The 27,230-nt window shown below is 40.5% G+C and overlaps 1 protein-coding gene across 11 annotated transcripts in view; it reads left to right on the top strand.

Moving 5' to 3' along the window:
- The first annotated feature begins 391 nt into the window (after nucleotides 1–391).
- Nucleotides 392–27,230, top strand: part of PCNX1 (pecanex 1) — a 90,391-nt gene continuing 63,552 nt past the window's right edge. For 6 of the 11 annotated variants that reach the window (XR_005820463.1, XM_040559448.1, XM_040559441.1 and 3 more), the window contains exons 1-6: nucleotides 3,699–3,994; nucleotides 12,266–12,474; nucleotides 18,388–18,493; nucleotides 21,351–21,396; nucleotides 22,296–22,385; nucleotides 24,079–25,779. Coding sequence is in view for 10 of the 11 variants with exons in the window: in XM_040559448.1 (XP_040415382.1) it covers nucleotides 3,842–3,994; nucleotides 12,266–12,474; nucleotides 18,388–18,493; nucleotides 21,351–21,396; nucleotides 22,296–22,385; nucleotides 24,079–25,779 (2,305 nt within the window). In the remaining variant the exon portion in view is untranslated. Of the gene's footprint in view, nucleotides 484–3,676; nucleotides 3,995–12,265; nucleotides 12,475–14,205; nucleotides 14,263–18,387; nucleotides 18,494–21,350; nucleotides 21,397–22,295; nucleotides 22,386–24,078; nucleotides 25,780–27,230 lie in introns of those variants that run through there. The other 5 variants (XM_040559444.1, XM_040559450.1, XM_040559447.1 and 2 more) reach the window with 5 other exon arrangements.

The raw sequence follows: 27,230 nt of genomic DNA, 5'->3' as shown, positions 1-27,230 counted from the left end.
TTTATTGCCATTTACGATGATACTCTGGGTTCAGATAAACCCACTTCTAACCAGGTCGCAATTTCAGGCAAATGGTGGAAATAAAGTCAGGACATAAATTGTGCAAAGACAGCTAATGACCAAGAAGCAAATAAATATTTTAACTACTGCTTCTTTAAGAAATCGAAAGTTAGATGTGCTTCTCTCCTAGGCTGATGAATTACATGGTGAATTGGGTTTTGTCTTCTTTAATTTTATTTTTCTGTCAGAATTGTAGTTTTGGATACTGTGTCTGATCAACAGAAAGACATGCGTGTCGGCAAGATCTGAAAGTTGGGGTTGTAATATTGCTGTCTAGCTATAGATCCTGAGACAAGGAATCAATAGGGAGAAGTAAATAAAAGTTGGTGATGAGCCACAAAGGCCTAGTTTGTCAGTCTTCATCTGAAAACAAACACTGTGCCCAACATGGAGACTAGAAGTACCAGCTGTCCTAATTGCAAAGTGAGTAAATCAGTGTTTTTCTTATTTTCTGCTGATTGTTTGATTAGCTACTTACAGCTTGGTATCAAACTGTGATGGTGACTTCAATGAAAATTACAAGGAAGTGCCAATCATAAGCTTGTTTCTGGACATAAGAAAAACTGCACCCAATTTAGGTAAAATTTTAAGTTGGTTTCACCTCTTCTCCTAATTAGCTAAGCTACCTTGTCATAAAACTTAGGAATTGTCTTGATAACTAATTTTAAAGTTATAATTTGGGGTATTCCACATAAGATGTCTGGTTGGGGGAAAGTGTAAAGCTTAACTTCCTTGAATGCAAAGGTAAAAGAGACTAAAGTACTACTAATGGTCCACAGCATGCTGCAATATTATTCTTAGAAATGGTAACATGTCGAAGTATTTCTGTGGCAGGTTTCAGTGTTTTGTTAGTCTTGATTAACTTCCTATTCTAGTAATATCACACATTAAAAGAAAAAAAATGTATTTATAAGATTGGTCAAGAAATTGTCATCACCTCATCTGAGTATTTGGTATAATCTGTGTTCTACTGTGCACCGCATATTGCACTGCCCTGACATTGCAAATGCCCTTTCAATCCACTGGAGTGTGGCCTGAAGTAAAGAAAAACATTGCTGCAAATGATTAATATAATTAATATGATCATTCTTCCTTGGCCAAATCTGAACAGCCACATCTATATCATGATGGCATATGCAAAGAGAACCAATAATATCCATTTGCTCCAGAAGTCTTTGAAATAGGCTGCATTTGTTAGGAGGGCACTTGACTGTGTACGTATACTGAGAATGTGAGGAAACTGGATTATTATCTGGCCAAAATAACAGTTGCAGTTTTGAGTCATCCTCCTCCTGTGTAACGCTGGCTTATGCAGCAAAATGACTTCTTTACCTCAGTCTTGGCATACTAAATTATAAAAGAAATGCTCAAGAAAAAATAGGTTGCTCTTCAGTCATCTGACTTAATGCCCCCTTTTAAAAAATTTATCTAAAACTCACGCACTCTTCACCAACGTTGAGTTCTAATTTTCCTAGAGTACATTCTTTTTCTCGTACAGGGAGTAATATCCATCATCCTAAAGTATTGTAAGGCTAAAGTAGAGTACAGAAGACAAGCCAGTTATTTGCTGGATTGCAGAGATTCAATGCACAGACTGAGTCTACTGCTGTTGCAAGATACAGTTTGTTTGTTTGTTTCTCTTAAAAGCCAGTCATTTTTTTCTTACTTTGTTAATGATGCCTACATCTGGCCTCATTATCAGTTTTACCTTCAGGCATGGATGGATTCCAATAATATTATTTCCTATCCTGTGTCTTAATGTTTTCAGCCTGCCTGCATTTAAGTGGCTAAACAATGAAATTTAATTGTCCCCTCAAGCATGTCAGATTCTCTTGCTTATTTTACTGGACTCAGACTAAATATTCCCAGGATCCAGTTCTCTTGAACAGGGCTGTCTGTATTAAACTAGGTTATGCTGCTGTGGATCAGGGTAGAGCCAGTAATATTCTAGGAGCAGGGTTAGGGAATTCCATCTTCTCACACAGGAATACTGTTTAATGTGAATCATTACTGTAAGGCTGAGGCTAATCTCTCCAGATTCAATCAATGGCTCCTAAAGAGAAGCATAAAGGTTTTTACAGCATTTAGTGCAGCCTTCAGACACATTATTAATGAACATTATCCCTCTTTCCTCCTTTCTGTGGAGAAGGTGAACAGCTTTTATGTAACGTTACTGAAACAGCAGCTGGAAGAACTAACGCCTCCTAATCCTGATGGTTACATTATCACAGTGTATTTATGGGTAACACATCCTAAGAACTTCATCTTTTAACAGCTGTGTTTGTGATTCTAGAAGGTATTTTGGCAAATGATGTCATTGAAATATAGGCTTCATAGTTCTGTTTTCTTCTGAGTCTACTGTAAATGATGTTTGTCACAATTGGCTTTATTCCCAACAGAGGGAATACCTTCTCCTCACCCATAACAGTCCTCTGTGGGTTTTTCTGGTTCTTGTTTTTTCATCCCCCTTTACATCCTTTTTTCCTTTCAGATTTCCACGCCATTTGACAGAGTTTAAAAAAAAAAAAAAAGTTCCTTTGCAAAATACCATGAGCAGCCACTTATTCAGAAATGCAATATTTGAATAAAAAAGATCAAAATTGTTTGTTTATAACGGGGAAGAGAACTGATATGGTTGGGGGTTTTGCGTCCATCTCTTCTGCCTACTTTCCTGCTGGGGAAACAAACAAACAAACAAACAAAATAGATCAACTACATCTGTTTTGAGTCAGCCACTTCTATCTTCTGGTTTTCCAAGAATAGCCAGATGCTGCCATTGGTTAGCTAACTGTTGGGGAGGAAAACACGGGCTGTGCCAGTAGCACAGTCTCTTGAAAACACAGGTCCAAATGTGTGCTCACTGTGAGTCATGACTGGGTGTTTCGCACTGCAATTCCTCCTCAGCACAAGCCCAGAAGGTGATGAGCTCCCGGCCTTATACCTGTTGGAGGGGAGAGGGGCTGGGTGGGGTACAGGACAGAACCTGGGTGGGCTCCTTCTGCCACAACAGTGACGGTATAATAATGTACCCACAAAGCTAGTTTTCCCAAAATATGACTGGAATCAAGTTGTTTAAGGAAGGATCTTCAGCATTATGTATCTATAGGTTGTAAGGTGCTTGGCAGTGCTCTCAAAACCTCTTCCCTAATCTTTCTTTCCACCTGATGCAGGGCTTTGGGGATGTGCTTGTTTAGGGGGAAAGCTTCAGGAGCTGGGATGCAGTGAGCATTAAGGGCCCAACTCTGATTTTGTGTGTGTTGGAAACAGTAAAAGGAGCCCTGTGGCGGGGACAAGGCACTCAAGGTGCTTGGAAAGGTCTGGTATTGACAGGAAATGGAAGTGCTCTGAGAAGGGGGAGGTGGCTATCTTCCTGTAATTTTAGAGAACCAGCTGTCCGCGGTCGGACACGGCGATCCCGAAGGCCTTTTCCAGCCAGCCTCATACCACCGTTCCACATCGTCCCCCCGCCCGCTGACAGCGGCCGCGCCGCCTCCCGCCCGCTCCCCCCGCTCCCCCCCCTCCCCTCCGCGCCGCCGGGGGGCGCTGTGTGAGGCTCCGCGCAGGCGCGGTGCGCCCCCCGCCGCAAGGGCTGCCGGGCTGCCGGCGGCGCGGGGGCGGGCGGGCGGCCCGGGGCCCGGACATAAGATGGCGGCGGCGTTGCTGGGGAGGCGGCGGCGGCGCTTGCGGCCGTGCGGGCTGTCGCGGAGCGCGGGCGGTGCGCGGCTCTGCCCGGGCTCGCAGGGCGGATAGAGCGGGGCCGGCCGGGCGGAGCGGGGCCGCCATGGGCTCGCAGGTGCTGCAGATCCTGCGCCAGGGCGTGTGGGCGGCGCTGAGCGGCGGCTGGTACCAGGACCCGCACCAGGGCGCCGGGGTCAACGCGCTGCACCTCTACCTGTGGCTCTTCCTGCTCGGCTTCCCCTTCACCCTGTACATGGTGAGCGCCGCCTCACGCCCGCACCGGCCGGCCCGCGGGGGCCTCGGGCAGGGCCGCACGGGGGGGTGGCAGCGGGCTTCTGCCGTGGCACCTCTCCTCCGCGTGTGTCCCGGCCTCTGGGGTTGGCATAGCTGCTGGCCCTCGGGTACAGGCAGCCCAAGAAAACGCCGCTTCTGTGCGAGCTGGCAAATAGCACCAGCATTTTGGGCTGGCAGCTACCCCCTGCTCTTTATCCCCTGGCTTCGATGCCCGGCAGGGATCTGCTTTAGGGGCTGTAACCCAAAAGTTTATTTGGCCGTAACGTAGCGTGCTGGCGCTGGGCCGTGTATTATTGATGAGATGGTACTTTGGCATTTTGCTTGCCTCCGGGCTTTAGTGTGCCCGTTTGGGAGATTTCGCCTTGAATGTACCTGGCGCTTGGATCGCAGCAATTAAAAATGCTGACCTTTAAACCTAGGAGTTCTCTTGGTGTTTGGACTTAGCTTCAGGAAGGGTACAGTCAGCTGTGACAGAAGGAGGCTCTTTTCTGCTGCCCATTCTGTGTTGTACGTAATTTACGAAGTACTAATATTTCACTTCAGGTTTCTCAGTAGAACAATGTGATCATTCTAGGTGTGATGTAACCCGTCCTGGGTGTGACACAGAATGCAGTTTGCAAGTCAGCCAGGTCCAGATGCTCTGAGAACATAAAGTAGAAACTGCCTTGTAAAAAATATGAGTTAGTGAATGACTTCTTGAAGAAAAAACTCTGCATGAGTGCAGTTGTGAAGATTTAGAGCTCTTGGGTCTTGTATTTGCTTTGTGAAAAAGCAATATTTAAAACTGGAATATGAAATGCTGAGAATTAGCTCCTGTGGAAGGGGAGGTTACAGCCCTGTGCAGTTCTTAATTCATATTGCTGTGTCTTGGAAAAGGTAGCTCCAAGGCTTTTTGTTTGAAAACTTTAGACTGCTGGCAAGGAAACCGCAGGCTGAGACAAACTGCTTTTAAAACCAAAGTTGATGTGACAACAGCTAGATAAAACTTTCCACTAAGCAGATCCACCCGCAATAAAAACTGAGAGTCTATATCTGCTCAGAGTTCCGCTGAAGATGGGAAGAAGAGAGACCTTTTGGTCTCAAATGCAGCTTTTTCAGAAATAGTGCTCTTCCGTTTCGGCAGAATAGTCTGTTTAATTAACACTACCTTGCTGTGAAGGTTGCTTATAAAGGTAAAGTGAACTATGTGCTGCATGTGCGGGAGACTTTTGAAGAGGGTCTGATTTATATAACATGTCAGTCTGCTGTCAGCTGATAAATCTGGACCAGTGTTTGGATCTCTTGCTGCTCTTGAAGCAGCAGTTAGGTTTTGGTTGCTCGTACTATGGGGTAAACTTCAGTGTTTGCTTAAACTTGTTTCTTTCCCTGTGCACAGGGAAAAGATGAGCAAAAGCAAGCTGCTTCAGGTTTTGTTGAGGTCAGAGAAATTCTCTTGCTTCATAGCTCTGGACAAGTTAAAGATGCAACAACAAGTGCCAACTTCCCTGAGAAAAAGTAGGGAGATTAGTCACAAGTTGAAGCAGATTGAATCATATTTGGCTGTTTTCCCTCTTTCCACCCTCTGCAGTTTAAGTGTTGTCTAGACATAAACTAAACAGGCAGAACAGTGATGGTCATCTTAGTCCTTCAGCATCTCTTAACTTCTTGTCAGAATAAAATGGGGTAAATGTTGCGTTGCTGTAGGACATACATAAATAAGCAGAACTTGCGAAAAAGTCTTAGGTAATCGTAATCTGAATTCTGAGTGTGGCTCACTGCTGTGTAGGAGGGAGTTCCTAAGCTAGCTTCAAATGACTTGTTGCTGGCAGACAACCCTGTGTGTTTGAAAAATAAAGTATATATAAAGACTTAAAATTCTGGCAGGTCTCACATTCTGTATAAAACTACCTCACGTAAGGAATTCCAAGATGCTGCTTTGATGCATGAGGGCAGCAGTAAGTGTAGTTAGTTCGAAGTTGTTTAAGTAGAATCCCTTCAGCAGCAAAATCCCTTCAGAATTTTGCCCGTAACTGGTTCTCAAGACTGAATGCACCTTACGCGAAGCTAATCGCTTCTTTCAGATATTATTTAATGCCAAACAGGAACGGAATGTGATCTTTTTTGACTGTGGTAATTCAGATGCGCTTGTTGCTTAAATACTTGGTTTATTGTACCAAACGTTGGTAATCTTTCATCTGTGCATTCAATCGGTTGGTCCCCTATCTTCAGGATAGAATTTGGTAGCGGTTGTGGTTACCAAGCTGTCGTGTATCTGTGTGTTTCTTGGCTTGTATATGCCAGTGCTCCTAGGGCTGATGGGTTTAATGCGTGGTGCTAACCAGTTGAAGGAATTAGCAGTTAAATTCAGCTAGCCTGTTTTTCCTTGCTCTGAGATCAGTCTGCCTTCTGAGCTTGGACACATGGAAGTCTGTGGTCTGTGCCCTCAGTGAAGGAGAGCAGACACATAGATGCATATTACAGATCAGGATGCTCTTCTTTTTCATGTGTGTCTATACCTGCTTTGGGAAGGCTGTAGATAATGAAGGAATCAGGGTGTAGAGGAGGAGAAGTGTCTGCCTGAGTGAAGCTGCTTAAGTGTGTACTCTTGAATCTGTGGCTTGGCAGCATGTGTACAGTAATACTGCTTTCTAGACTAGTTGAATGTATCCTGCTTTGGTAGTTGTGTTCAGTAACGGGTTCAGCTGCACTTGTTCTGCATTTCTGTCATAAGAGCCAATCCCTGGTTTTAGATGAATCCAAAACTCAGGCTGGGAGGAGAAAATATGCCACAACATGAGGAAACTGCACAACTGGGTTGCAAAATACAGTGGTAGCGCTGGAAAAAGGTGCCCTAAATCCAGAGGCCAATGTTGTGCACCGGTGTTGCAAGGGGGAGGAGAGGGGAGGAGGCTGCCAGAGGCTTCCCCGGTCGGAATGCTGTTTTCAGCCCCACCACGTGTGCAGGAGGGGGCGAAGTCTTGGCTCCCGCACCCAGGGAACTTCGCCAGTGGCTGATGATGAGCCAGGAGTGTACCTTGCTTGGGGTGATGGGCTCGTACCTACAGAGCTTGTCTCTCAGTCAGGCACATTTACACAAGAGTTCACTTAATAGACTTTTGATTTCCTGACTTGTGTACATAGCTATAGCAGTAGGTCATGCAAATGTAGCTTCATGTGAAAGTCTCCTCAGAAGGTCTTTTCTAGAGGAGTTCCTGAGATAAGTGTTGTTTCTTAAATGAAGAGTTCAAGTACTTGTGTGTATGATGAGAACCCCCGGTATCTCGCGTTGTTCTAAGCTACATCAAGGTTCTTGGCTATTACAAGTTTTGTTTGTACGTTCCAAGTTTCAGTCAAAAACTGGATAACTTGTAAGTGAACGTGCTTCCAGATACCAGCAGTTCTTAAGGGTTCTGGCTGTTCATAAACAAATGGTGACAGAACCAGATCTGTTCTTTCTGGATCATCTTTCCTTTTCTCCGATATGATTGTGTCTATAAAATACTGGCCTTAAAATGCTGGAACTTCAGAGCATTTCACAAGGTAACTATTATTGTTAAATGAATACTTGATTGATGTCACTTACGTAAGGGCTTCCAATCTGATTTAGACTGGGAGAGATTCCTATGAATGTTCTTAACAGCTAACACTTACACCTCTATTCTGAAAGTAATTGGGAAACTTCGTTGTGTCTGTAGTGTCTAGCTAAAGCTAGATGTCTCTTGAGAAGATCCATAAAGTTGTCTTTGATTCTTCATAAGTGTGCAGCACAACCTGTGATAAAGTGGAACTTCCTCTGTGTCCTGGCACTTCTGTGTTTGAAATGGTGACTCAAGAAAAGGACACCTTTGCGGTTTAAATGGGAGTGTTTTTAAAGTGCTGTGACTGGTGGTCTGAGGCTTCTTTTCTGGTCTAGGTTGACGACTGAAATCTAGGAGTGCTCAGGTGTTTGCCACCCACTCTGCCACAAAGGGTGTGCTGTGGTACAGCTGAGATGGCCTTGCAGCCCGCTGTTTCCAGAAAGGACAGCCCTACTCCTCATAACTGTGCATTGCTGCATCTTAACTTTGTTCATTGCTGCTTATTTATCTGATCAACTAATTTTACCACCACTGCATTAAACCTCAGGTGTTTCAGGAAGCTGCAGCAGTAGACCACTGGTTGCCAGTTACAGGTTTCTTTCTAGCTGGCTGTAGGAGCGAGTAGCCTGCTGCAGAGAGTGGGACCGTGCTTTTCATTGACAATGAGGTGATAGTACAGCAGACTTGTAGTTTTAGTTTAAATCACACCCAAATAATGCCTTGTAATGTGTGCGTTAGAAAAGGAGAGAGTAAAAATGGAGTGCAGTTCTCTGCTTTCTGTATATAGTTTTTATCATATAGGGGAAAGATGAAGGCAAAGTAACCAGTCTTGAAATAACTGATTTTTTTTTTGAGATAAGAGTCCACATATATTAGTATGCATTTCATAAGTTGTCTTGAAAGGTATAAATTTTGAAAGTGAATGCTGAGGGAAAGGTGTTAGCAGGGAAGACACCAACTTTCTGCTTTCTTCCCCACCCCATGTTCTTGACAGAACTTGACTTCCCTTTAAGGTACAGGGAAATACTTCTAGCTTAAAGTTTATCTAATTTTTTATTTGACTTGTTCAAACACAGGATGGCTGATGTTTTCAACAGAATGTAATTAAAGCAGGCAGTTTTTGTATGGTCATGTCTAGCTCTCTTTTCTCCTATAAGAGCTTCAGTTGTGACTGGTGCTGTTTGCTGTCTGTTTTTTTCCTGGTGCCGATGAAAGTGTCCTTAGTGATGTGCAGTAAAATGAGAGTTTCTGTGAAATACTGTTGCAGGTACAGACCTAGAGCTTGTTAGCAGGCACTCACTAGTTATAACCTGAGGATTTTAGTGTGTTGGGCCCAATAAAAATGCTTGTGAAATTTCTCATGAAAACAACTGCAATGAGAGCTAGCTGGAGACTTGTAGGACTTAAGCATTCCTATTATAATCTTGACAATCCTGTTGTATAGGATACTCAGTTACACTGGTCTCATCAAATGTGGTAAAATGTCACACACAACTTAAATTATACTACAGTTATATTAGGTTGGAAAGGATCTTCAGGATCCTCAGGGCCGACTGTCAACCGACTGTCACTACCAAGTGCCATCACTAAATCACCTCCCTTAGTGCCACAACCCCACATCCCTTAAATACCTTCAGGGATGGGGCCTCCACCACTTCCCTGGGCAGCCTGTGCCAATGCTTGGCCACCCTCTCCATGAAGAAATTCTTCCTAATGTCTGATCTAAACCTCCCCTGGTGCAATAATGTCACTTTAAGTCGCCTTGGCTTGTGGAGAAAAAACCCCAAATGGAAGCTGGATGTTTATAAGTTTGGCAAAGAAGAACAGGGAAGGCACCAGTGGTTTAGGTTGAGGTGAGGTAACACTACGTCTTGAGGCTGGGATGCAGAGAAGTTGCTGGTACCATGGGTAGTGCTGCTGTACCACAGTGCAAGACTTAACTAAGCCATGATCGGATAGCATGTCCAGCGTACTTTGCTCAAATTTCTTCTAATTCCAGTATATACATTCTATCCAGAGAGGAGTAAGTCCTAATAAATACAAAGAATGAAAAATATTGAGTTGTTATATTGTTTTATTTTTAGCTCTCTGCAGTCCTGTGGAAATGGGATGTGAGGAAAAAAGCACCCTTTAATTCTTTGTTGGGTTTGATGCAAGTTGTGTTCATTTTCCACATTTTGTATATTGTTCTCAAAGCTTTCCTTTGCAGAACAGGATGGTAGATTTGACATTTCACAGGATAAACTGGATATAGTGTGTGACCTTGCCACTGATGGATAGGAGGAAAGAAATTTAAGAGCTCTCCAGATAGTTAGAAAGTATAGGCTTGTCTCTTACAGACTAACTTTGGTCATCTAGTGTTAAGCTGATTGCAGAAATGGCTTCTGAACAGTGGGCACTTGTAAAGGAGAGGCCAATTGAACTTGTGTTTGTGATTTGGTAGCAGACGGCTTAGCAGGTACAGGAAGATTAAACATTTTGCCAGAGTTAATGGGCTTGCCCGTGCTTGCAGAAAGCTAGCTGCCTCTGAAGCTCTCTGAAGCGTTGCATTTCTGGAGGAAACCCTTGTTGTGTTGCTCCAGGGGTTATGGAAGCCGTTAGCATCGTTGCGGCTCCTGGTTGCTTATTGATGCCTTTTTTGTGTGTCTTTGTTTCCTCTTTCTTCTCCTGAGGTGGTGTTTGGTAAGTGAATATTTCCCTATCCATAGGGTCTTGTCCAGCTCAGCATGAACTACGGCAGGCAAAATCTAAGTTAGCATGCCCCAGCTTAGTTTGCCTGTCCCCTTTCAAATGCTGTATTAGATGTTGACTTGTTTTAGAGGATGGGATGTGAGTTAAACTTGATCTCTTTAAGAAAAGAAATCGTAATAAGTAACCTCCTTCCTGATAGATTCTAGACTCAATTATTTATACTTGCTTGGTTTGAGAAATGTTGTGTTGATTGATTGGTTTTGCTTCCTGCCAGAAAGTCAGTGGCCAGATTAGGGATTGGTTTTGTTCTGAAGTCAACAGTTGATGCAGTATTTAGAAATATTTATTCCTTTATCCCTTTTGTTACTACAGTGTTTTGTATTTAGAAATCTTGTCAAACAGTGTTTTTGCTAAACTCCCAGCTCAAATTACTTCCAGTTCTTTCAGGACATTCTCTTGAATATGTAGAAATACTAATGTTTTAATCACATACCTGTTAAAAGTGACTAAAACTGGCTCAAGGTGCAAGATGTAGAGGGCTTTCTGTCTTACATTCTGGTCATGTTCCCTTTCTGCAGGATGTGAGTGGACCTTTGATCACCATAAAGGCCCCTCAGTTGCTGAGGGTTATATAGGGAGGGTGAAGAGAGATATGAAACGAGCTGGACTTAACCTTAGAATAGGAGTCTAAAAAGGCAGTTTACTCATTCTTCTCGTCTGCTGAGTTCATGTTCGTGCTGGGTAACAAACGCCGTTCAATTCCTATTGTCATTTGTCTGTGTATAGACTTAATGTTCAGAATGTGATATGAAACTGTACTAGCAGCAGGGTAAAGGACAGTGATGTAGCAGAATATTTGAGTACCCAGCCTCGTGTTGCCTTTGTGAGGAAAATGGTGTGTTTGTGGGTGGTGTCTGAGAATTAAAATTCATTTCTTTTAGTGACTGGGCAAATGAAGTGGCAAAAGTATAAATACAAATAAAAGGTAAAAGCCTTGAAGTGAAAACCGGAGTTTGACTAGTATTCTGAACGCTTTTCAGACAGCTCTCAGGCTGCGCTTAGTATCTGCTGCTGAAGTGACTGATCTGTAAAAGCCTTGTGGGTCTCAGCAAAAGCTATATGAGAAGTCTTAATTTTAAGTGGAATTTCCTAAGTTGAATTTAGGACTGAGGTTATTTATATGGCTTTTGGCCACCTCTGACACAGCTGAAAAGTTCTCTTCAGAAGATCTGCATTGGCTGCCTTTCCTTGGGCATGTAATGGTCTAGTACAAATGTGCCTTGTAGCGTGTGGTCTTGCAGGCTGATGTGGGCTTCTGCCTCAAAGCATGAGCCATGAATGTAAACAGACCTCTTTTGTATGCAGGTAGGGGAAAGTTACTGATCCATATCTCGTCATGCAAGAGTAGCTGTTGGAAGCTGACAAGCTAAGTCAAAACATCTAGTTTGGGTAGTTGAGCAATTAACTCCCATCCACCATGTTGTCACTCACTTCTTTTTTTCTCCAAAAAATGGAATTGATGTTATGTGCTAGCCCTAAAACAAAGTCTCACTCTGTGCTTAGCTTAGTCTTGAAGCTGCTTAAAATCTCCGTCTTACTTACTCATAAAAAGTAATTGAAAATATGGTGACATAAAAATCATGCTGGCTCTAGATCTCCTAGTCTTGGTCCCATGCTCCAATAGTCTCGGGAGAAGGAGAATGAGACTTAAATTTGGCTCTCAAACATGAGTGGTTGGTCTACTTAGCAAGCTACCGTGGTGCTTTGGTATCTTGTAGTCCGGTGTTTTTTAAAATCTTGCTGGACTTCTAATAATCTCCATGCAGGGTTTGACTTTATAGTGTGTGTATGGCTTTTTAACTTTTAATTTTTAGTAAGTTCAGTATCTTCCGGATGAAGGAAACTGTTAAACTCTAGGTAGCTGTATGTATTCGTATGGTCATTTGACCTCATATTCACTAACTCTTCTGCTCTTCTTTTGAAAGGCCCTTCCTTCTTCCATGATGATAGTAGCTGTCTACTGCCCGGTAATAGCAGCACTCTTTATCGTTTTGAAGATGGTGAATTACCGCTTGCACAGGGCACTGGATGAGGGAGAAATTGTGGAGAGGAATGCCACTGAGCGTATGGACAGAGGTGCAAAAACAGAACAAAGCAATGTTTCGGCCAAGAGGAAAGACAGCAATGGGCCCAGGTAAGGTGTCTGCCAATGCTTGTGTACTGCTGGAAATGATAAACAGTTACACTTTCATCAGGTGTGTAACTGGAATGGTGATTAAAATAAACAGGCTTTCAGAACCACAGAGGTCTGCATCTATATTCCTCAGTGCTTAAGTGCAATCTTAAAAACCAGACTTTTTTACGTATTGGGTTTGAAATGATGGCTTCATGTTAATTTCCTGGTTCTTCCCCCAGAGGAGTTCTAGAACAGTATTGAAAACGTTGGAAGCATTGAAACAACAGCATGGAAAATATGTGCTGATTAGGTTGCTAAATACTTAATGAACACAACCAGAACAAGTAATCTTATTTCAACAGTAGACTTGTTTTTAAAAATTGTGCTGTCAAAGACTACATGTTAATCATTTTATCACCAAAATTAATGTCTGATCTGGATTTAGTTTACTTAGTTTTACAAAAGCAAGATCAGATACAATGCTTGATTCCAGTTGTAGGCTTTCTTCAGGAGAACACTGTCCTCTCTACTTAGAAATTCTGGAATTGCTCAGCTCAGTAATGAAGGTGATGATTCTGAAGTACTGTCAATAGGAGGTGATTCCTTTCAACAGATCTTTGCTGTTGCCAGCATTAAAAAAGAGGCTTCGCTCCTCTGACCAGTCTACGTGAAGAGCAAAAGATGACTCATCAGCAAGGGCAACCTAACCAGTCTGATCAGACTCCGGATGTGTTGTGAGCTCTGTTATCCAGGCCTCTGCTTGGCTGAAGTTAGTTGAGGGCATCCTAAGAGTTAGACTATATGAAATAAATCAATCTTGAATTCTTAGCTTCTTAAAGACCTTTCTCCTTTCTTCAAGTTTCAGGTACTAGTAGCTATGAATTGTTTTCAGAGTGAGGGATTTGATAGACTGTCCTGACTCTTAAAAGAGTTGTATTTCTTAATTAAAAAAAAAAAAAACACCAACACACCTCAAAACCATGAAACTTTTAAATAGAGGCGCTATGCTATAAGGAAACGTAATTAAAAGAAGCCTCTTATCCCGTGTATTAGGAGGCTTAATGAAAGGAAGTGTTCGTGTAGTGTTCTTTAAAATCTTCAGCATAGAAAGGAGAGGATTTCACTGTGCATGTGGATAGCTTCTCTAGGGATGGGTCTTAAGTTCTTCTGTATCTGCTCTCAGTTTAGTATTGCTTGCAAAAACCATGTCTTCGATTCCTTTAAAGCTGGTATACAGTAACTTACTGTATCAATCTTTTATAACCTGACCCTTTTTCCATTGTGTGTTTGGTAACTGAACCTGCTGACTTCAATTGTGACTCCATTGAGGTTACCATACACCCTACTAAAGCTGAATTAAGTTGTTTTGGCAGAATGCTTGCCTAAATGTATACTAATGTTGATTCTGCTTAATAAAATTCATGGAAGTAAACTAGTGGTCTGTTCTGTGTGAATGTAACCTTGCTAATGTGTGTTTTAGATGTGATCCTTGGATTTTTTTTATAAGCCATGTAGGTTTTGCTTCCAAAACAGTTGCCAGGACTTGGCAAAGGACTTTTTTGTACTACTATTGTGAATTACGTTTTGGATATTTCAGAATCTCTGTTTTTTTTCTGAGGAGCAGTGATTGTGGGCCAAGTTACTACACTAAAGCATTTGTGAGCTCAGACGTAGAGGTTAGTTTTCTGTGTGTCCTGCTTGCCAACTAAAGTTTCATTAACTTTATATGATCCTTGTTCCCACTTTCAGGTCTCTTAACTAGAACTGGGAACAAGGTCAATGCAGAAATTACGGAGTTACTTTTTGGTAAGTGGGATGTGCAGTATATACTAATCTTTTGCCTGGAAGCTCACAAGAACACTGGGGTAACATTCAAACCAGTAGAGGAGATATAGGGTGAGTTTTGAATGTTGAGCTATTACCTTACTATTAAGTTAAATCAGAACGGTAATGGGAAAAACTTTTTTGAAGAAACTATGTATAGGGTTTTGTTGTTGTGTTGTTTTTTTTAATTCTGCTTTACTAGCATAGGAAGGGTATAAGGGAGACAGGTAATACAGTCTGCAAAGATGTACTAGATTTTTCACCCCACACAGACCCTCCTAGGGACCACTTCAGATATTCCTATTGATATTTTTGAAGAATTAAGTGATAGACTAGTTTCTGTGCAAGAAATGTGTTGAGGATTCTGTTTAGCTTCTAAGAACTGCTCTTTTTTCTTTCTGAAGTTTCACTTACCTGTGAAATAGTGCTTTCAGGTATCTGACAAAAATGGTGTGCTGTCTTTTGTAGGCTTACGTGGACTGCTTGTTTATCATCTGTTCACGTTGGTGTCTGAATAGGATCAAACTCAGGAGGGTTTCTAATTTTTCAAAAAAAAACCCTTTAGCTTAGTTAAGCAAAGAACAACTTGCTGTTTCTTAAGAGGTGATTCTTTACCCTTTCTCATACTCATACTCCTTACGAATTTGAAATTCTCTAGTTAATATCTCTGAAAGAAGGTTGTGTGTTTCAAAGATAGGACTGAGTTGTTGTCTTGGTTCTGTAACTTCTAGTGCGATTGTTGACTTCATACTTACTTGACAGGGTGGTGTTAATTATACTTCAGCTTGTGTGAGGTTTTATTAAAGCAAACAAATATTGGGAATACAGGCTCCTAATCTTGCATAGAAGAAACAGTGTAAGTGTAATCTGTTAGATAGCATCAGTGGACCCAAACAGATGTCTTAAAACATTTAACTTGTAGTCTTGCATTTGGGCTTCTTGTGTCAGTGACTACTATGACTTACAGCAGGATAAAGAAAGCATTAACTTGGAGACATTGCTGTCCTTGACATCAGCCAGTGTGGGAGAGCTGAATTTCACGTGTACTTCTCTATAAGAAAACTGGCAGCTGGAGCATGTGGTTTCTTAATTCATTGCCTTGACGTTGCATACACTGCTTAAACAAGTAGAGCAAGGAAAAAATAAAAAATAAAAATTATAATCTGTATAACTCTTGCTTATATCTCTGCTATTTTTATCTCCTTGCAGTTTTCTGTGCCTGGCAGAGCTCTTCTTGATCTTGGAGTTGTTTTGCTTTTTTCAAGTTTAAAATTACTACTTCAAGCTTTAAAGAAAAAGTCTCTTGATACTTGAAATTGTTGTGATCTAGCATATTCAGTACATGCTGTGATTCTTCTCATATAATAGCAACTTTACCTTTAGCCTGGCCTCATTTTTCTAGTCAAGTCTGGTCCATCTCAGTCTTTAACTGGGCCCATTATGGGGCTATCTAAGTGCCTGCAGAAAACAGTAAGGTGAGGAGGATATTTTTAACAGTGAGGGTTTTTAACTCCCCTCACCCAGCTTTCCGGAAGATGATGGAGAATACTTTCTTAAAGGCAGTATCGTCCTAAATCATATGTATTTCAAGTATGATTTCATGGGTCTGCAGGATGGAAGGAAAGGAGCTCTATGGGCACAGGAAAGTGTTCAAAAGAAAAGAATGAAGCCCTTCCTCTGCTTTGTTCTGAGATCAAAATTGTTCGTTCTAAATTCTCTCTGAAAGTTGTAGTCTGAGCATCAGATTCTTTAGCTAATCAGCCTAAGTCAGGTATTAAACTGAATTGATTTAGGCTGGCAGCTTCTTAAGGCTTTCAGTTTGACACACTAATAAAATAGCTGCATATAGTAAACATGCAGGCTTTGGATGCCTCTTCTGTAGCAGTCTTGGTTGCAGGTAGCTGGACATAATTTATTCGCTCTTCTCAGTTTGTGTAGTAACTTCACTTCTGTTTCTTTGCTATTCTTTTCAGTTTGCAAGCAACCATTTGCTCTAAGGTATGAAGTTAGCAAACTGTTAGAAATTGGTTATAGGACTTGATAGCAGGAACAAATAACAACTATGCTGGCAGTGAAATTGTCTCTTAAGGATGTGGGCTACAATGGCATTTGGAATCTTCTGTGCGTACAATAGTCAATCCTGGAAATCTGTACTTCCTGCTTGTTCCTGCAGACATTTTTGTTTTGTTTGTTACTAACTTTTGTTAATCCTTTAGTTTCTGTGTGCTGTCACAGAACACAGCAGCTGTGCGTAGACTCCTCTTGCGTTGTATTGTTGCTTATGCTGATATCTGGTGGTTCACTCTTAAACAGAATTGCCTCCTTCCCTCACCCCTAACTATCCTCCCTAGTTCTGTGCATGAAAGCTGATTCATGTTGCCTTATTTTGCTATTTCAGAGGATGACCTTTATTCATTTGGAGTGTTTCTGAATAAATTATTCAAATGAGGAAGAAACTTCATCTTTTTGTGAAAGGCATTATATGTTATTTCTGTAGAGATCATAACATATGCTGAACTTACACATTAAGTAAGAAGGTTTTAGTTAAAACTAAACTTTTTATTATGCCCTTAAAAGTTCTTAAAATATTTACTTAAGGCATACTCTGTTTGGCTACAGCTGACAGAAATTAAAGAAGCTGAATTCTAAATCTTGTTTTTTTTACCTGATTCTCCTTTAGCATTATTGATAAGATTAGGTCAGAAAGGGCTTGGTAAACAACCAGGAATAAGAGCATGCTTATGTCATGCTGCTGAGCTGTACCAAAATGGTAATTTTTTTTGATTTGCTGGAGTTGGACCAGGACCATATTGTTCTGCTGACTCATGGCTGGTTGTCTCTTAAGCTGGCTTATTTTTTACTAATGTAATATATTCCTAACTTCAGACATTATTTTTATCCCTTTGATGCAGGAACATTCAGGTTGTAGAGTTAGGTATTGAGTGGCCTCTGTATGATCTGGAATGGTTTCCAGGGTTGTGCGCCAACATTGTGCTCTTCTCTCTGAGATTATAACAGCTTGAAATATCATACTATGGTATAAATTGTGTTTCAGGTCCTTTAGTATACTGACATTGTTTATAATATCCTAGCTTGATGTTCTTGCGTTAAAAAAAGTTATTACATGTCGGATTTATTACATCTATGAGACGAGCTGTATATTAAGTAAGGCCTGCTGTGCTTCCTGTTTGTTTCCCATTCTCCAGAGGTAACACAGGGTTACATCTTTAGCTTCATTTTTCCAAATTGAAAAGGATTAGACACGGATTATTTCTCCAGCACAATGCTGGAGTGGACTTGTCACAGGCCCAGTTTGCTCTTGTCAAAGGCAGGTATTTACAAAACAAACTGAATTATGGTGAATTATAATTTGGGGATGTTGGTCTAGAAGATACTTTAAAATCAATATTCATTAATCTTGAAATGGTTAAATCACTGGGACAATATAATATATGTACTGCAACTTAAAATGCTCCTTGGTTGGTAGGGCATGCCAACTTTCTGAAGGAGAATTTTTCCTGGTAGGAAGAAGTGGCTTGTGCCCTTAGGCCCTCTATCTTTGTGCCTTTCCAATAACTTTCACTGATAGTGTGTGGCTACTTGGTTAACCCATCCTTACTTTTGCTCCTAGGTCCAGTCTAAGGTAAACTTTTTGATCTGGGTAATGGCAAATCCCTTCAATTTGAGTCTTTCCCCTGCTTTTTAAAAGTGTTATTTAGGACTCTTTCTGACTTCTGGATATTCACTTTTGGATAGATGATCCAAAAGTTACGTGTGTCTGTGTGTAGACAGAGAGAGAATTTCATACGCCAGCATTTCCAAATACCTATGAGTTCCTAATTCTTCACACTTTTGTGCTCGCCAGTGACAGTGAAGCTGCATGAAAGCAAGCAGTTTCTGTACTAGGAAATGAGGTGTTCCAGCTCTCCTGGAGGTTTCTGTATCACATTGGCAGTATTTACCTAAGGAACTGGGATTTATTTGAGCTCCTGACTTTTGAAAAGTTTTTTTTTTTTAAAAAAAAAAAAGCTTTGAATTGTTACTCAGTGTAGACAGACTTTTTCTATGTTTAACTGGTAGGTTAATTATTTTTAATCTTTCTCTCAGTGACCCTGGTGGAGGGATTGAGATGTCAGAGTTCATACGAGAAGCCACTCCTCCTGTTGGCTGTAGCTCGCGCAATTCTTATGCTGGAATAGATCCAAACAACCAGGTAAGGATTAATGCTCTTGCAGTTGTTGCTTTAGTACTGCTGGCTTTGCAACCTGTAGTGTAATCTTTGCTGATATTTTTCTAATTTAGTTTTACTTTCTTTTTTGATTGTACTAGGATCAGCAACTCTACCTTTCTGTATTTCTTAACTGCCTTATTGGGATGGCACTCCATTCTCCTAGCTGCATAGTTCTTGCTCATTCCCATTTCGTGTTTGTTCTAGGAACAGCTGGATTTTATGTGGCAACATAGCAGAAAGTATTCTTTTTGCTCTGTTAGCTTTCTTCTGATTTAGTAGATCAAAATGACTCAGAGCATGGTCAGATATAAATACCAAGACCTGCTGTCATGGGATCCTGTCATCGTTTTGGTATCAGTGAGTTGCTGCATAGCTCAGACTGTAACTTCATCCGTGTGTTCTTTGTTTTCCCTCCCTTACTTCTGTTTGATCTGTCATTTAGATACTTTATTGGCAAACTTCAGTTGCACTGGTTTCTGAGGAGGCTTCTCTTAAGTCTTAGAATGTTTCCACTATTGATTATCTCTTGCCATGCTAAATTGCTTTTTGAAAGTCATTATTCCTGGCAGTTCAGACTCTGCAATTTAAAAACGTTGATTTGATAGAGCATGAAGCAAGATATATTGGTGGAAATAGAAAGACTAAAACTGCTAGTTTTTTGATAGCCCTAGCAAAATCTTCACTATTTTGATAACTCAGGGTCAGGTAGAAAGCAATAAATAGGGGCTGCTGTATACCAGATGGAAGGGCTGGAACTTGGCCTTTTTAGGTTGCAATGCAGCTTCATTATGCTCTATTTGTCTTCAGTTTCACTGGGGAGGCTGATCTGTTTCCTTATTATGTCCACTAGATGTATGCGTTTGACTTGTACAGTGCTTCCTGTGCTGTTCCTTTTATTTGGCTTGTGATGTTTAGCCAGTTGTGGCATCTTTCTTCTACCAACTCCTCAAGAGGATGAGTTGATTTGACTGGCCAGACAGTACCATTATGTTGACAGTGAGCAGTGCAGTGTTCTATTAAAGATATAGAAGCTATTTTTGGATAAAGTGGAAATCCTTGGCTTGGTATTACAACATTGAGTCCATCTAATTAGCTCTGTGCTCAAGCAGTATATAGTGTAGTGTTATGCTGATGTTGATGTTTTAGCTGCATAAGGCTTTGTTATGCAGCATAGGTAGGCTCTAAGAGATTTTTCTCACTTGAAGTGAGTGTTCTGTAGTGTTCAAAGGAATAGGAGATGATGGTCCATGTGGGATGAGATGAGTAGGCTGAGGTTCATGTTTCTTTGGCTGGGCTTTGTTTGGAATAGCTTTTTCAACGCTCAACAGTTTTGATGTTAAAGTGTATTGAGAAGATCCATGTTCTTTGCTGTGTGCTTTAATGCTGATGCTAGAACACAGTTAAAGCTACTGATAAAAATTAGTGCTTGCTAGTCCCCTGTGACTGAATTTGCAGCACTAAAAGGGTATGTGAACACTAAGCAGCTGAGTTCTGTTCAACTTTCATGTGCTGACGCATTGCATTCATCTGTAGCATCTGAAGGCAAGGCATATTACTGAAGGGGAAAAAAGTTGAAATATGGCAAAATGACTAACTAAAAATGTGCGTGACAGTGTAGTAAAGAAAATGAATTAAACAAGCTTCTGCTGCTCTACTGTATTACACATAGCAAAGCTGTTCTGCTGTAGTATGGCTGAATAAAATCTGCACACGTGCTCAGATTTCTCTAAGTACAGCAAATTTAAGGCAGAACTAGATATATGCTTTTTTTTCCCCTGAGTCGCTTGAATTAAGGACTTCTGAAAAACAGCATCCTAAAAAGTATACAATCAAGTTGAATTGCCACTTATTATTTTGAATTTCTCAGGGGTTCATTGCCTGCCGTTGAATGCCCTTTGCTTATCTGCTTTCTGAGTGATTTAATTATCTGACAGTTATGCTGTTTTTCATGCCAATCAAAGCTCTTTGAGAGAGGTGATACTGGAAATACTATTAAAAGAGAGATGAAGTTCTCTGTATTGCCCTGCAAAATACTTGCTAGAGATTATAGCAGGTATGTAGAAAGGCAAATTGTAATCCTAAATGGCTAGTTAGTGTTTAAATAAGGAGATATATGCCTGCTGATTGGCCTTTGAACACGGCTAAAAATCAGATGATAAAAGTTAAAATGTGGTGGTAACTAGTATCTAAGAATAATTCAAGAAATACTGCAGTCTTTCACTAAGCAGTTTACTTGCCTTGAAGTGACTGTAGTCTGTGTACTCAAACTGCTTTCAAAAGAAAAAATTGCAATTTCAAGAACAAGAGGGAGAAACAAGATACCAGAAAAATTATTAGGTTAAAATGATCTAATTTACTAATGTTTAGTATTCTGAATAGATGGTATTTACTAATTTGAACAGAAGTTTTATATTCAGGTGATATTTCCCTTGAGTGTTTTAGGCAACCGTGGATACTGCATCGAACGTTCAGCTTCATAACAGCAGTTATTAGTGTATCACCACACTAGTAATTTTTTTTCCCACACAGGGTATTTTCAAGAAAAACTCCCAGATTACAAATTGTGGTTTTTAAAATCAACATAGTAAAATCCCTAAGCAAGTTCGTCATAAAACAAAGTAATGGTGAGGTAGCTGGATGCATAATTAGATGTCTTGCCATGTCTGTTTGCAGCGGAAACATCCTGAGGCAGAAACAACCCTGCAATGCTGTGCTATTGGTGGAAACTTTTGTGCCTTCGAAAATCTCCCTTAGGTGTATAGACAAATGCATGCATAATAGGAAACAGTTGGGTAATTCCTGTAAGTTTACAGCTTTCTACGTAATTCCCTGTTTCTAGGTTGGATCTGGGTTCTCTCGTCTGGGAACAGCAGCAACAATCAAAGGTGAGACTTTTGGCTGCTACTTAAAATTGCTTTGCGGTAGCATTTCAAACCAATAATGTTGTTTACTTTGTTTCCAAATACTGACTACCTTGTTTACCCTCAAAACTCTTTTGGGGAGGTAAGTACAGCGTTTAATAAGTGGAAGAAATCTACCCAGAAGCTAGAAATAACGTGCCTAAAACACTACGAGAGAATATCCTAGGATATGTGCTGTTTTCCCAGCAAAGTCTTATTTTTCTCGTAAATGCTGAGCCAAGGGGGTGATTTAAGTGGAGTTCTTCCTACAGTTTTGAGTTCTGTTTAACCAGTGATCCTTCTGGTATTGAGGTTTCAATGACTTGATTATTTCTGATTACTTGGCATCAAGCAAAAGTATTGTCCAGGACAGACATTATGAACTCCTCTGAGAGGAAAAGATGAATTGTTTCTGACATGGAAAGTTGCTCTTTTGTAAACTTGCTAAGCTGATAATAAGACAAAAGAAAACAAGATGTGTTTTTTCCCACCTTCCTGATTTTTTTTCCTTTACTTTTTTATCTTTACAAATTTCATTACATTCTACCCCTCATTTTTATTGCCGACAATGCAAAAAGGAGTATTCAAACAGATAAATGTTTAAAGAAAAAGTACTTATTTCCATTGGGTTTTAAGATGCTTTTCCAGTCTTTCCATTGGAGTTCAAGTAGCTGAATGGAAACAATTTTTATACACAAAAAAAAAAAAAATACGTATGTGATATTTACCTCTATAAGATGAGATCTTGTGACTCGTAACTACTGTCATTTACCTTCACGTGAAGATGTAAAGGTAAAAAGCTGACAGGTGAGGAACTTGCAGTGCATGTAGATGTGTGTGTCAATATTTTGAGCACTAGTACTCTTCTTTCTTAAAATTTACAGGAGATACTGACACTGCCAAGACCTCTGATGATATCAGTTTAAGTCTTGGACAGAGTTCTAGCCTATGTAAAGAAGGGAGTGAAGAACAAGGTAAAATTTCTTCTTCCTGCATATTAAGCGTGGTGTTTTGTTACAAATGACCCTTAGCTTAACATGCTAAATATATTCATGCAATTTCTTGATAGAATCTAAGAGACTATCTTGAAGCGCTCTGTTTCTTCTCTTAATTACTTTTGGTTCCTGGGATACATAGCTTAAATCCTTCAAACTTTATTCTTCGGCTACAAGTTTCTTGTTCTGGCATTTTCTAGGAGATGATAAATATTTTGTCTCCTTTCTGATGAAAGATAGCTATCTTATGTGTCACTCGCCTCTCTCTCTTACTGAAAGTGGCCTGGGATTCATGGACTTCACTGTAGACTAATTGCTTTGCTTTCCAGTACAGCCGAAGGATATTTTTCAAATAAGATATGCTTTTTCAGTGAAGCAAATAAGCCTGCACAGAGTTCTGTTGCTGGCGCTCTAGACTGCTTCTAATATGCAAGCTAACAGAGTTAGTAATTGTGTTCTCCTGATCTGTAAGAAAACTGCTAGCTTGCATTCTTTAGTTGTCCAGTTTTGTTTCAGACCTCATTTTCTATTTAGCTTTATTGCCAGGAAAATGTCTACTCATACTAAAATAGAGCATAAAGCCATAGGGAAATCTTTTGTTTGCTGATTTTCAAGTACCTGTTGATTAGCAGGAAGTTAACTCTGGAAATACTGTAGTTCATTTTTGGCCAGCCTAGTTGGACTGCTAGGTTCCTTAGGCGTATCCAGTGATGTCTGTGTGATCCAGTGCAGAAAGTATGTTTAAGATAAAATATTACAGGTGGCAGTGCTATTATAATAGGTAGCTTCTTTTAGCTCAGTAATGGAACTGTTTGCAAAGTCTTTCAAGTTACACATGTGGTAGTACACTCTATGAAAAAGTTTAAGAATTATAGTAAATTAACCTGACCTCCAGATCTTTCTTTGGTACCAGTATTAAAAAGGAAAACACAGCCTGACTTGACACTCCCTCCAGGTGGACACTTAAACAGGAGACATATTGTGATGGATAACGGAAACAATGATTCTGAGCAAGAACTGACAGCAAATACTCTGGATTTGCTTTAATAGAGCCAGCATTAGAAGTAGGATATCAGTTTTGAAAGAGCAGCCAATACTTGTTCTTTTCAAAACTAGAATTCATCACTGTTCAGAGCAATCTCAGTGACTCCCTAGAGTTTTGTTATAGTCCAGATGAACTTTATGAATTGTGAGCTTACTTGGTATCTGTTAAGAAAGGTGGTTTTCTTTTGGGGGTTTTTTTTGACTTCAGAGTTGATGGGGATTATTTTATTTAATCGTTAATGTTTGTGAAACAAACAGTTCACTGCATGTAGGAGGTGAAACAAAATGCAAGGTTTAGAGCCTCTTGTAACTTAAATGACAAAAAACAATAACTCCAGGATACATAAAAACAAGGTCTGAGGCACATAAACAAGAGAAGTAGTAGGTAACTAATCAGAATTTGTCTTTTAGTAGCTGTTGAGATTAAGCAGGTGTTATGGGTTCTTAAATTTAGTCACTTGTCAGGTTTGCCCAGGTGTACCATATATGTATATGGTTATGTAATGTGTAGTACTTGCAAAGGGATTTTTCAATTTACTTTGTCTGATATGAACAAGCAGTTGTAAAATAAATTGTAGAATGTTCATTTAAGTTACACATGAATATTTCTGAATGTATACTCCAACAGATTTGGCAACTGATCGGAAGCTTTTTCGTCTCGTGTCGAATGACTCGTTTGTCTCCATCCAGCCTTCACTGTCCTCTGGACAGGATTTGCCAAGAGACAACAGTGATAAAGTGTGCCTCTCGAACAACCAGCTTGTGGACCAGTCTAAAACTAGTGCATGTGATACAGAAGTAGCTTCGCTTATAACTCTGCATTCTCACTCCTATAGAAAGGATCACAGGCCACGAGGCGTACCAAGGACTTCTAGCTCTGCTGTCGCTTTTCCAGATGCTTCATTGAATGACTTCCCTCTCTATCAACAAAGACGAGGACTAGATCCCGTCAGTGAGTTAGAAACTTCCAAGCCCCCTTCTGGATCCAGAGAGTCCTTGGCTGAGAACTCTTGTATTTCAGGAGTTTTTCAGTTAGATGACATCCTGAAAAGTAGCAGCCCTCAACCACTGGCTAAGAGTGGGAAGGGTAAATCGTTGAAAGCAGACAAAAGCGTGGACAGTCTGAGAAGCCTGAGTACTAGAAGCAGTGGTTCAACAGAAAGCTACTGCAGTGGGACTGATCGTGACACTAACAGTACCATCAGTAGCTATAAAAGTGAACATACTAGCTCAACACACATAGAAAGTGTGCTGTCGGAGCACGAGGAAGAGTCTCCCAGAGAAGAAAAAAAGGATGGTAAGAAAAAGGACTGTGGTGTTGACTCAGAGGATGACAGTAGTTCTACTACTGACAAAAGGACTAGTAGCGAAAGGACTGCTGTGGAAGTGAGCTCTAACAGCGGTGTTCAAGAGGTAAAGGGTTCTAATGGATCTGATGAGCTGCACGGTCAGAAAGGTCTTAGTGCCTCTGCTTCAGAAGAGGCCAATAAGAACCCACATGCCAATGAACTGACTACACAAGCTGACAGGACACCTGGGAAGGCTGCCGAACAAAGAGATGAGCAGAGTGAGAAACTAGCTGTGCTAGTAGACTCAAGAGCTTGTAAAGAAACTAGTGGGAAGCAAAAAGAAGGAGATGTTCGACCAAAGTCTTCTAGCTTAATACATCGAACGGCCTCTACCCACAAGTCCAGCCGGAGACGGACAGGAAAAAAACGGGCTAGTAGTTTTGATTCAAGTCGGCACAGGGAATATGTTTCCTTCCGAGGTGTATCTGGTACTAAACCCCACAGTGCTGTGTTTTGTCATGATGAGGACTCCAGTGATCAAAGTGACTTAAGCAGGACATCAAGTATGCAGTCAGCTCACCAGTTCAGCAGTGATAGCTCTTCCAGCACCACATCCCATTCATGCCAGTCTCCTGAGGGAAAGTACAGTGCTCTAAAGACCAAATACGTTGCTAAAGAACGTGGGGGCACAGACGCTGAAAATATTCACAAAGCCCACGTAAGCTCTGAAGGAATTAGCAAAAAGCGATCTACACGTCGGACTTCTAGCACAAACAGTGCCAAGAATCGTGCCAGAGTATTAAGCCTGGACAGTGGTACTGTAGCTTGCTTAAATGACCCAAATAGTCTAATGGCACCAGGTAACATAAAACAGTTAACCACTTCAAAATCTGATTTGGAAGCCAAAGAGGGAGAGGTGCTAGATGAGCTATCTCTGCTGGGAAGGGCTTCACACTTAGAGTCAGTCACTCGTTCTAGGAATAGCTTACCAAGCCAGGCTACGTTTCCTGAAGGGGAAGAGCAAGAATCAGCAAGTGGAGGTAAGTAAATGGCCTGCCAGAAGTAACCTTGCCTCTCTTTGTTAATGAATTTAAGTTACAACTCTATTTAAATGTCTTTCTGTTTCTCTATTCTTGCCCAGTAAAACTGACAAAGCATTTCCATCATCCCCTCCTGGAAGATCTACAGAAATGTGTTAAATTCAAACAACTGTTATGAAATATATAGAGAGGTGTTACAGATTTGTTACTGGTGGTCTTTGTAAAATATAGCTCTGGTTTAACAGTTACTATTTGCGATTGCATCAGACCTGCTCCATTGTATCAGTCAAAATTTTCAATTTGTGTACTACTTCAAAAGCTAACAATAAAATTGAGACTATTTTTGTTTAAAAGATTGTTCAGGTTAGAAAACCGAGAACATAAAACTGCTTGTTTGAAGTGAGTGTTGCCTCTTAGAGGGCCTCTAGCAGGTGGATGAACTCTGTAGAGGTGGTATCAAAAAAAAACGAAAAACCCTTACAACTTACAATGCTGTGTCTTGAATTGTGCTTTCTTATGATGGTCTGATTACGAAACTGAATTCTCCTAGGGGTTTGGTTTTCCTTAGCTTTGCTATTGTTCAAGTTGGCTATACAATGCTGTTTACTTTGAGATTATTTTTTTTTTGGTCCTCATTATGAGAACACGCTTGCCTTCCTGCCTCAGAGAGAGGAGTGTAGCTTCCTCCAACTCTCTGTAACTATTGCTTTGCTTGGTGCAATATGAGGACTGAAGTTACTTGTAGTAGCTAGTATTAATATAGATTAATAAGGGCTCTTTAAAAATTTTACTGGAGTTCAGTAGTTTTTGTTTATCACTTGTAATGTTTCAGTCTCTTTTCTTGGTTAGTCAGATTGACTGCCTTAACTGGAAAGCTCTCCATGTGTCTGTGTCATGGAAGATAGGAAGATGTAAATAAGTTTACAGAGTGATACGGGTTTGCTAACTACCTCAGTCTGTCTTTAGGGATTGTTTGTTGAGCGAAATACCTTTCAGAAAATCTAGATCTTGTTAGCTAAGGATACAAATGCTTCATAAAATGGTTTTGCATAAAGACATAAATATTCCTATGAAATTGTAGCTAAGTTATTGTCCTTGCTGCTTAGGCTGTCTAAGTATAGTGACTCTTGTGTCTTAAGAGACTTCAAGCCTTCAGCCAAGGAGGTAAGACCGATGGTTCTTTTATTCTCACACTGGCTGAAGAGCAAACTGTAATCAATACAATTACTTTATGGGGGGAAAAAAGTGATGTTGGAGTCCTTCTGTGTATTGATTACTGATCAAATTTGACTGGTTTATGGTTACCTCAGACCTATTCGGATGCCTTCACTTCAAACAAAACCCTTCATGTAGGAATACTTTCTGACTTTCTGTTATTGCTAGTAAGAGTTTTGTGGTAGCTTTAAGAAAAAAATCCAGGTTGCTAGTTTAGTGCTAACTCTGAGCTAAAC

Source organism: Cygnus olor, chromosome 5, assembly GCF_009769625.2.
Source record: "Cygnus olor isolate bCygOlo1 chromosome 5, bCygOlo1.pri.v2, whole genome shotgun sequence".
In the NCBI taxonomy this organism is placed as follows: Eukaryota; Metazoa; Chordata; class Aves; order Anseriformes; family Anatidae; genus Cygnus; species Cygnus olor.
The sequence above is the reverse complement of the archived record's forward strand: the minus strand, read 5'-3'. Positions and strand labels throughout refer to the sequence as shown.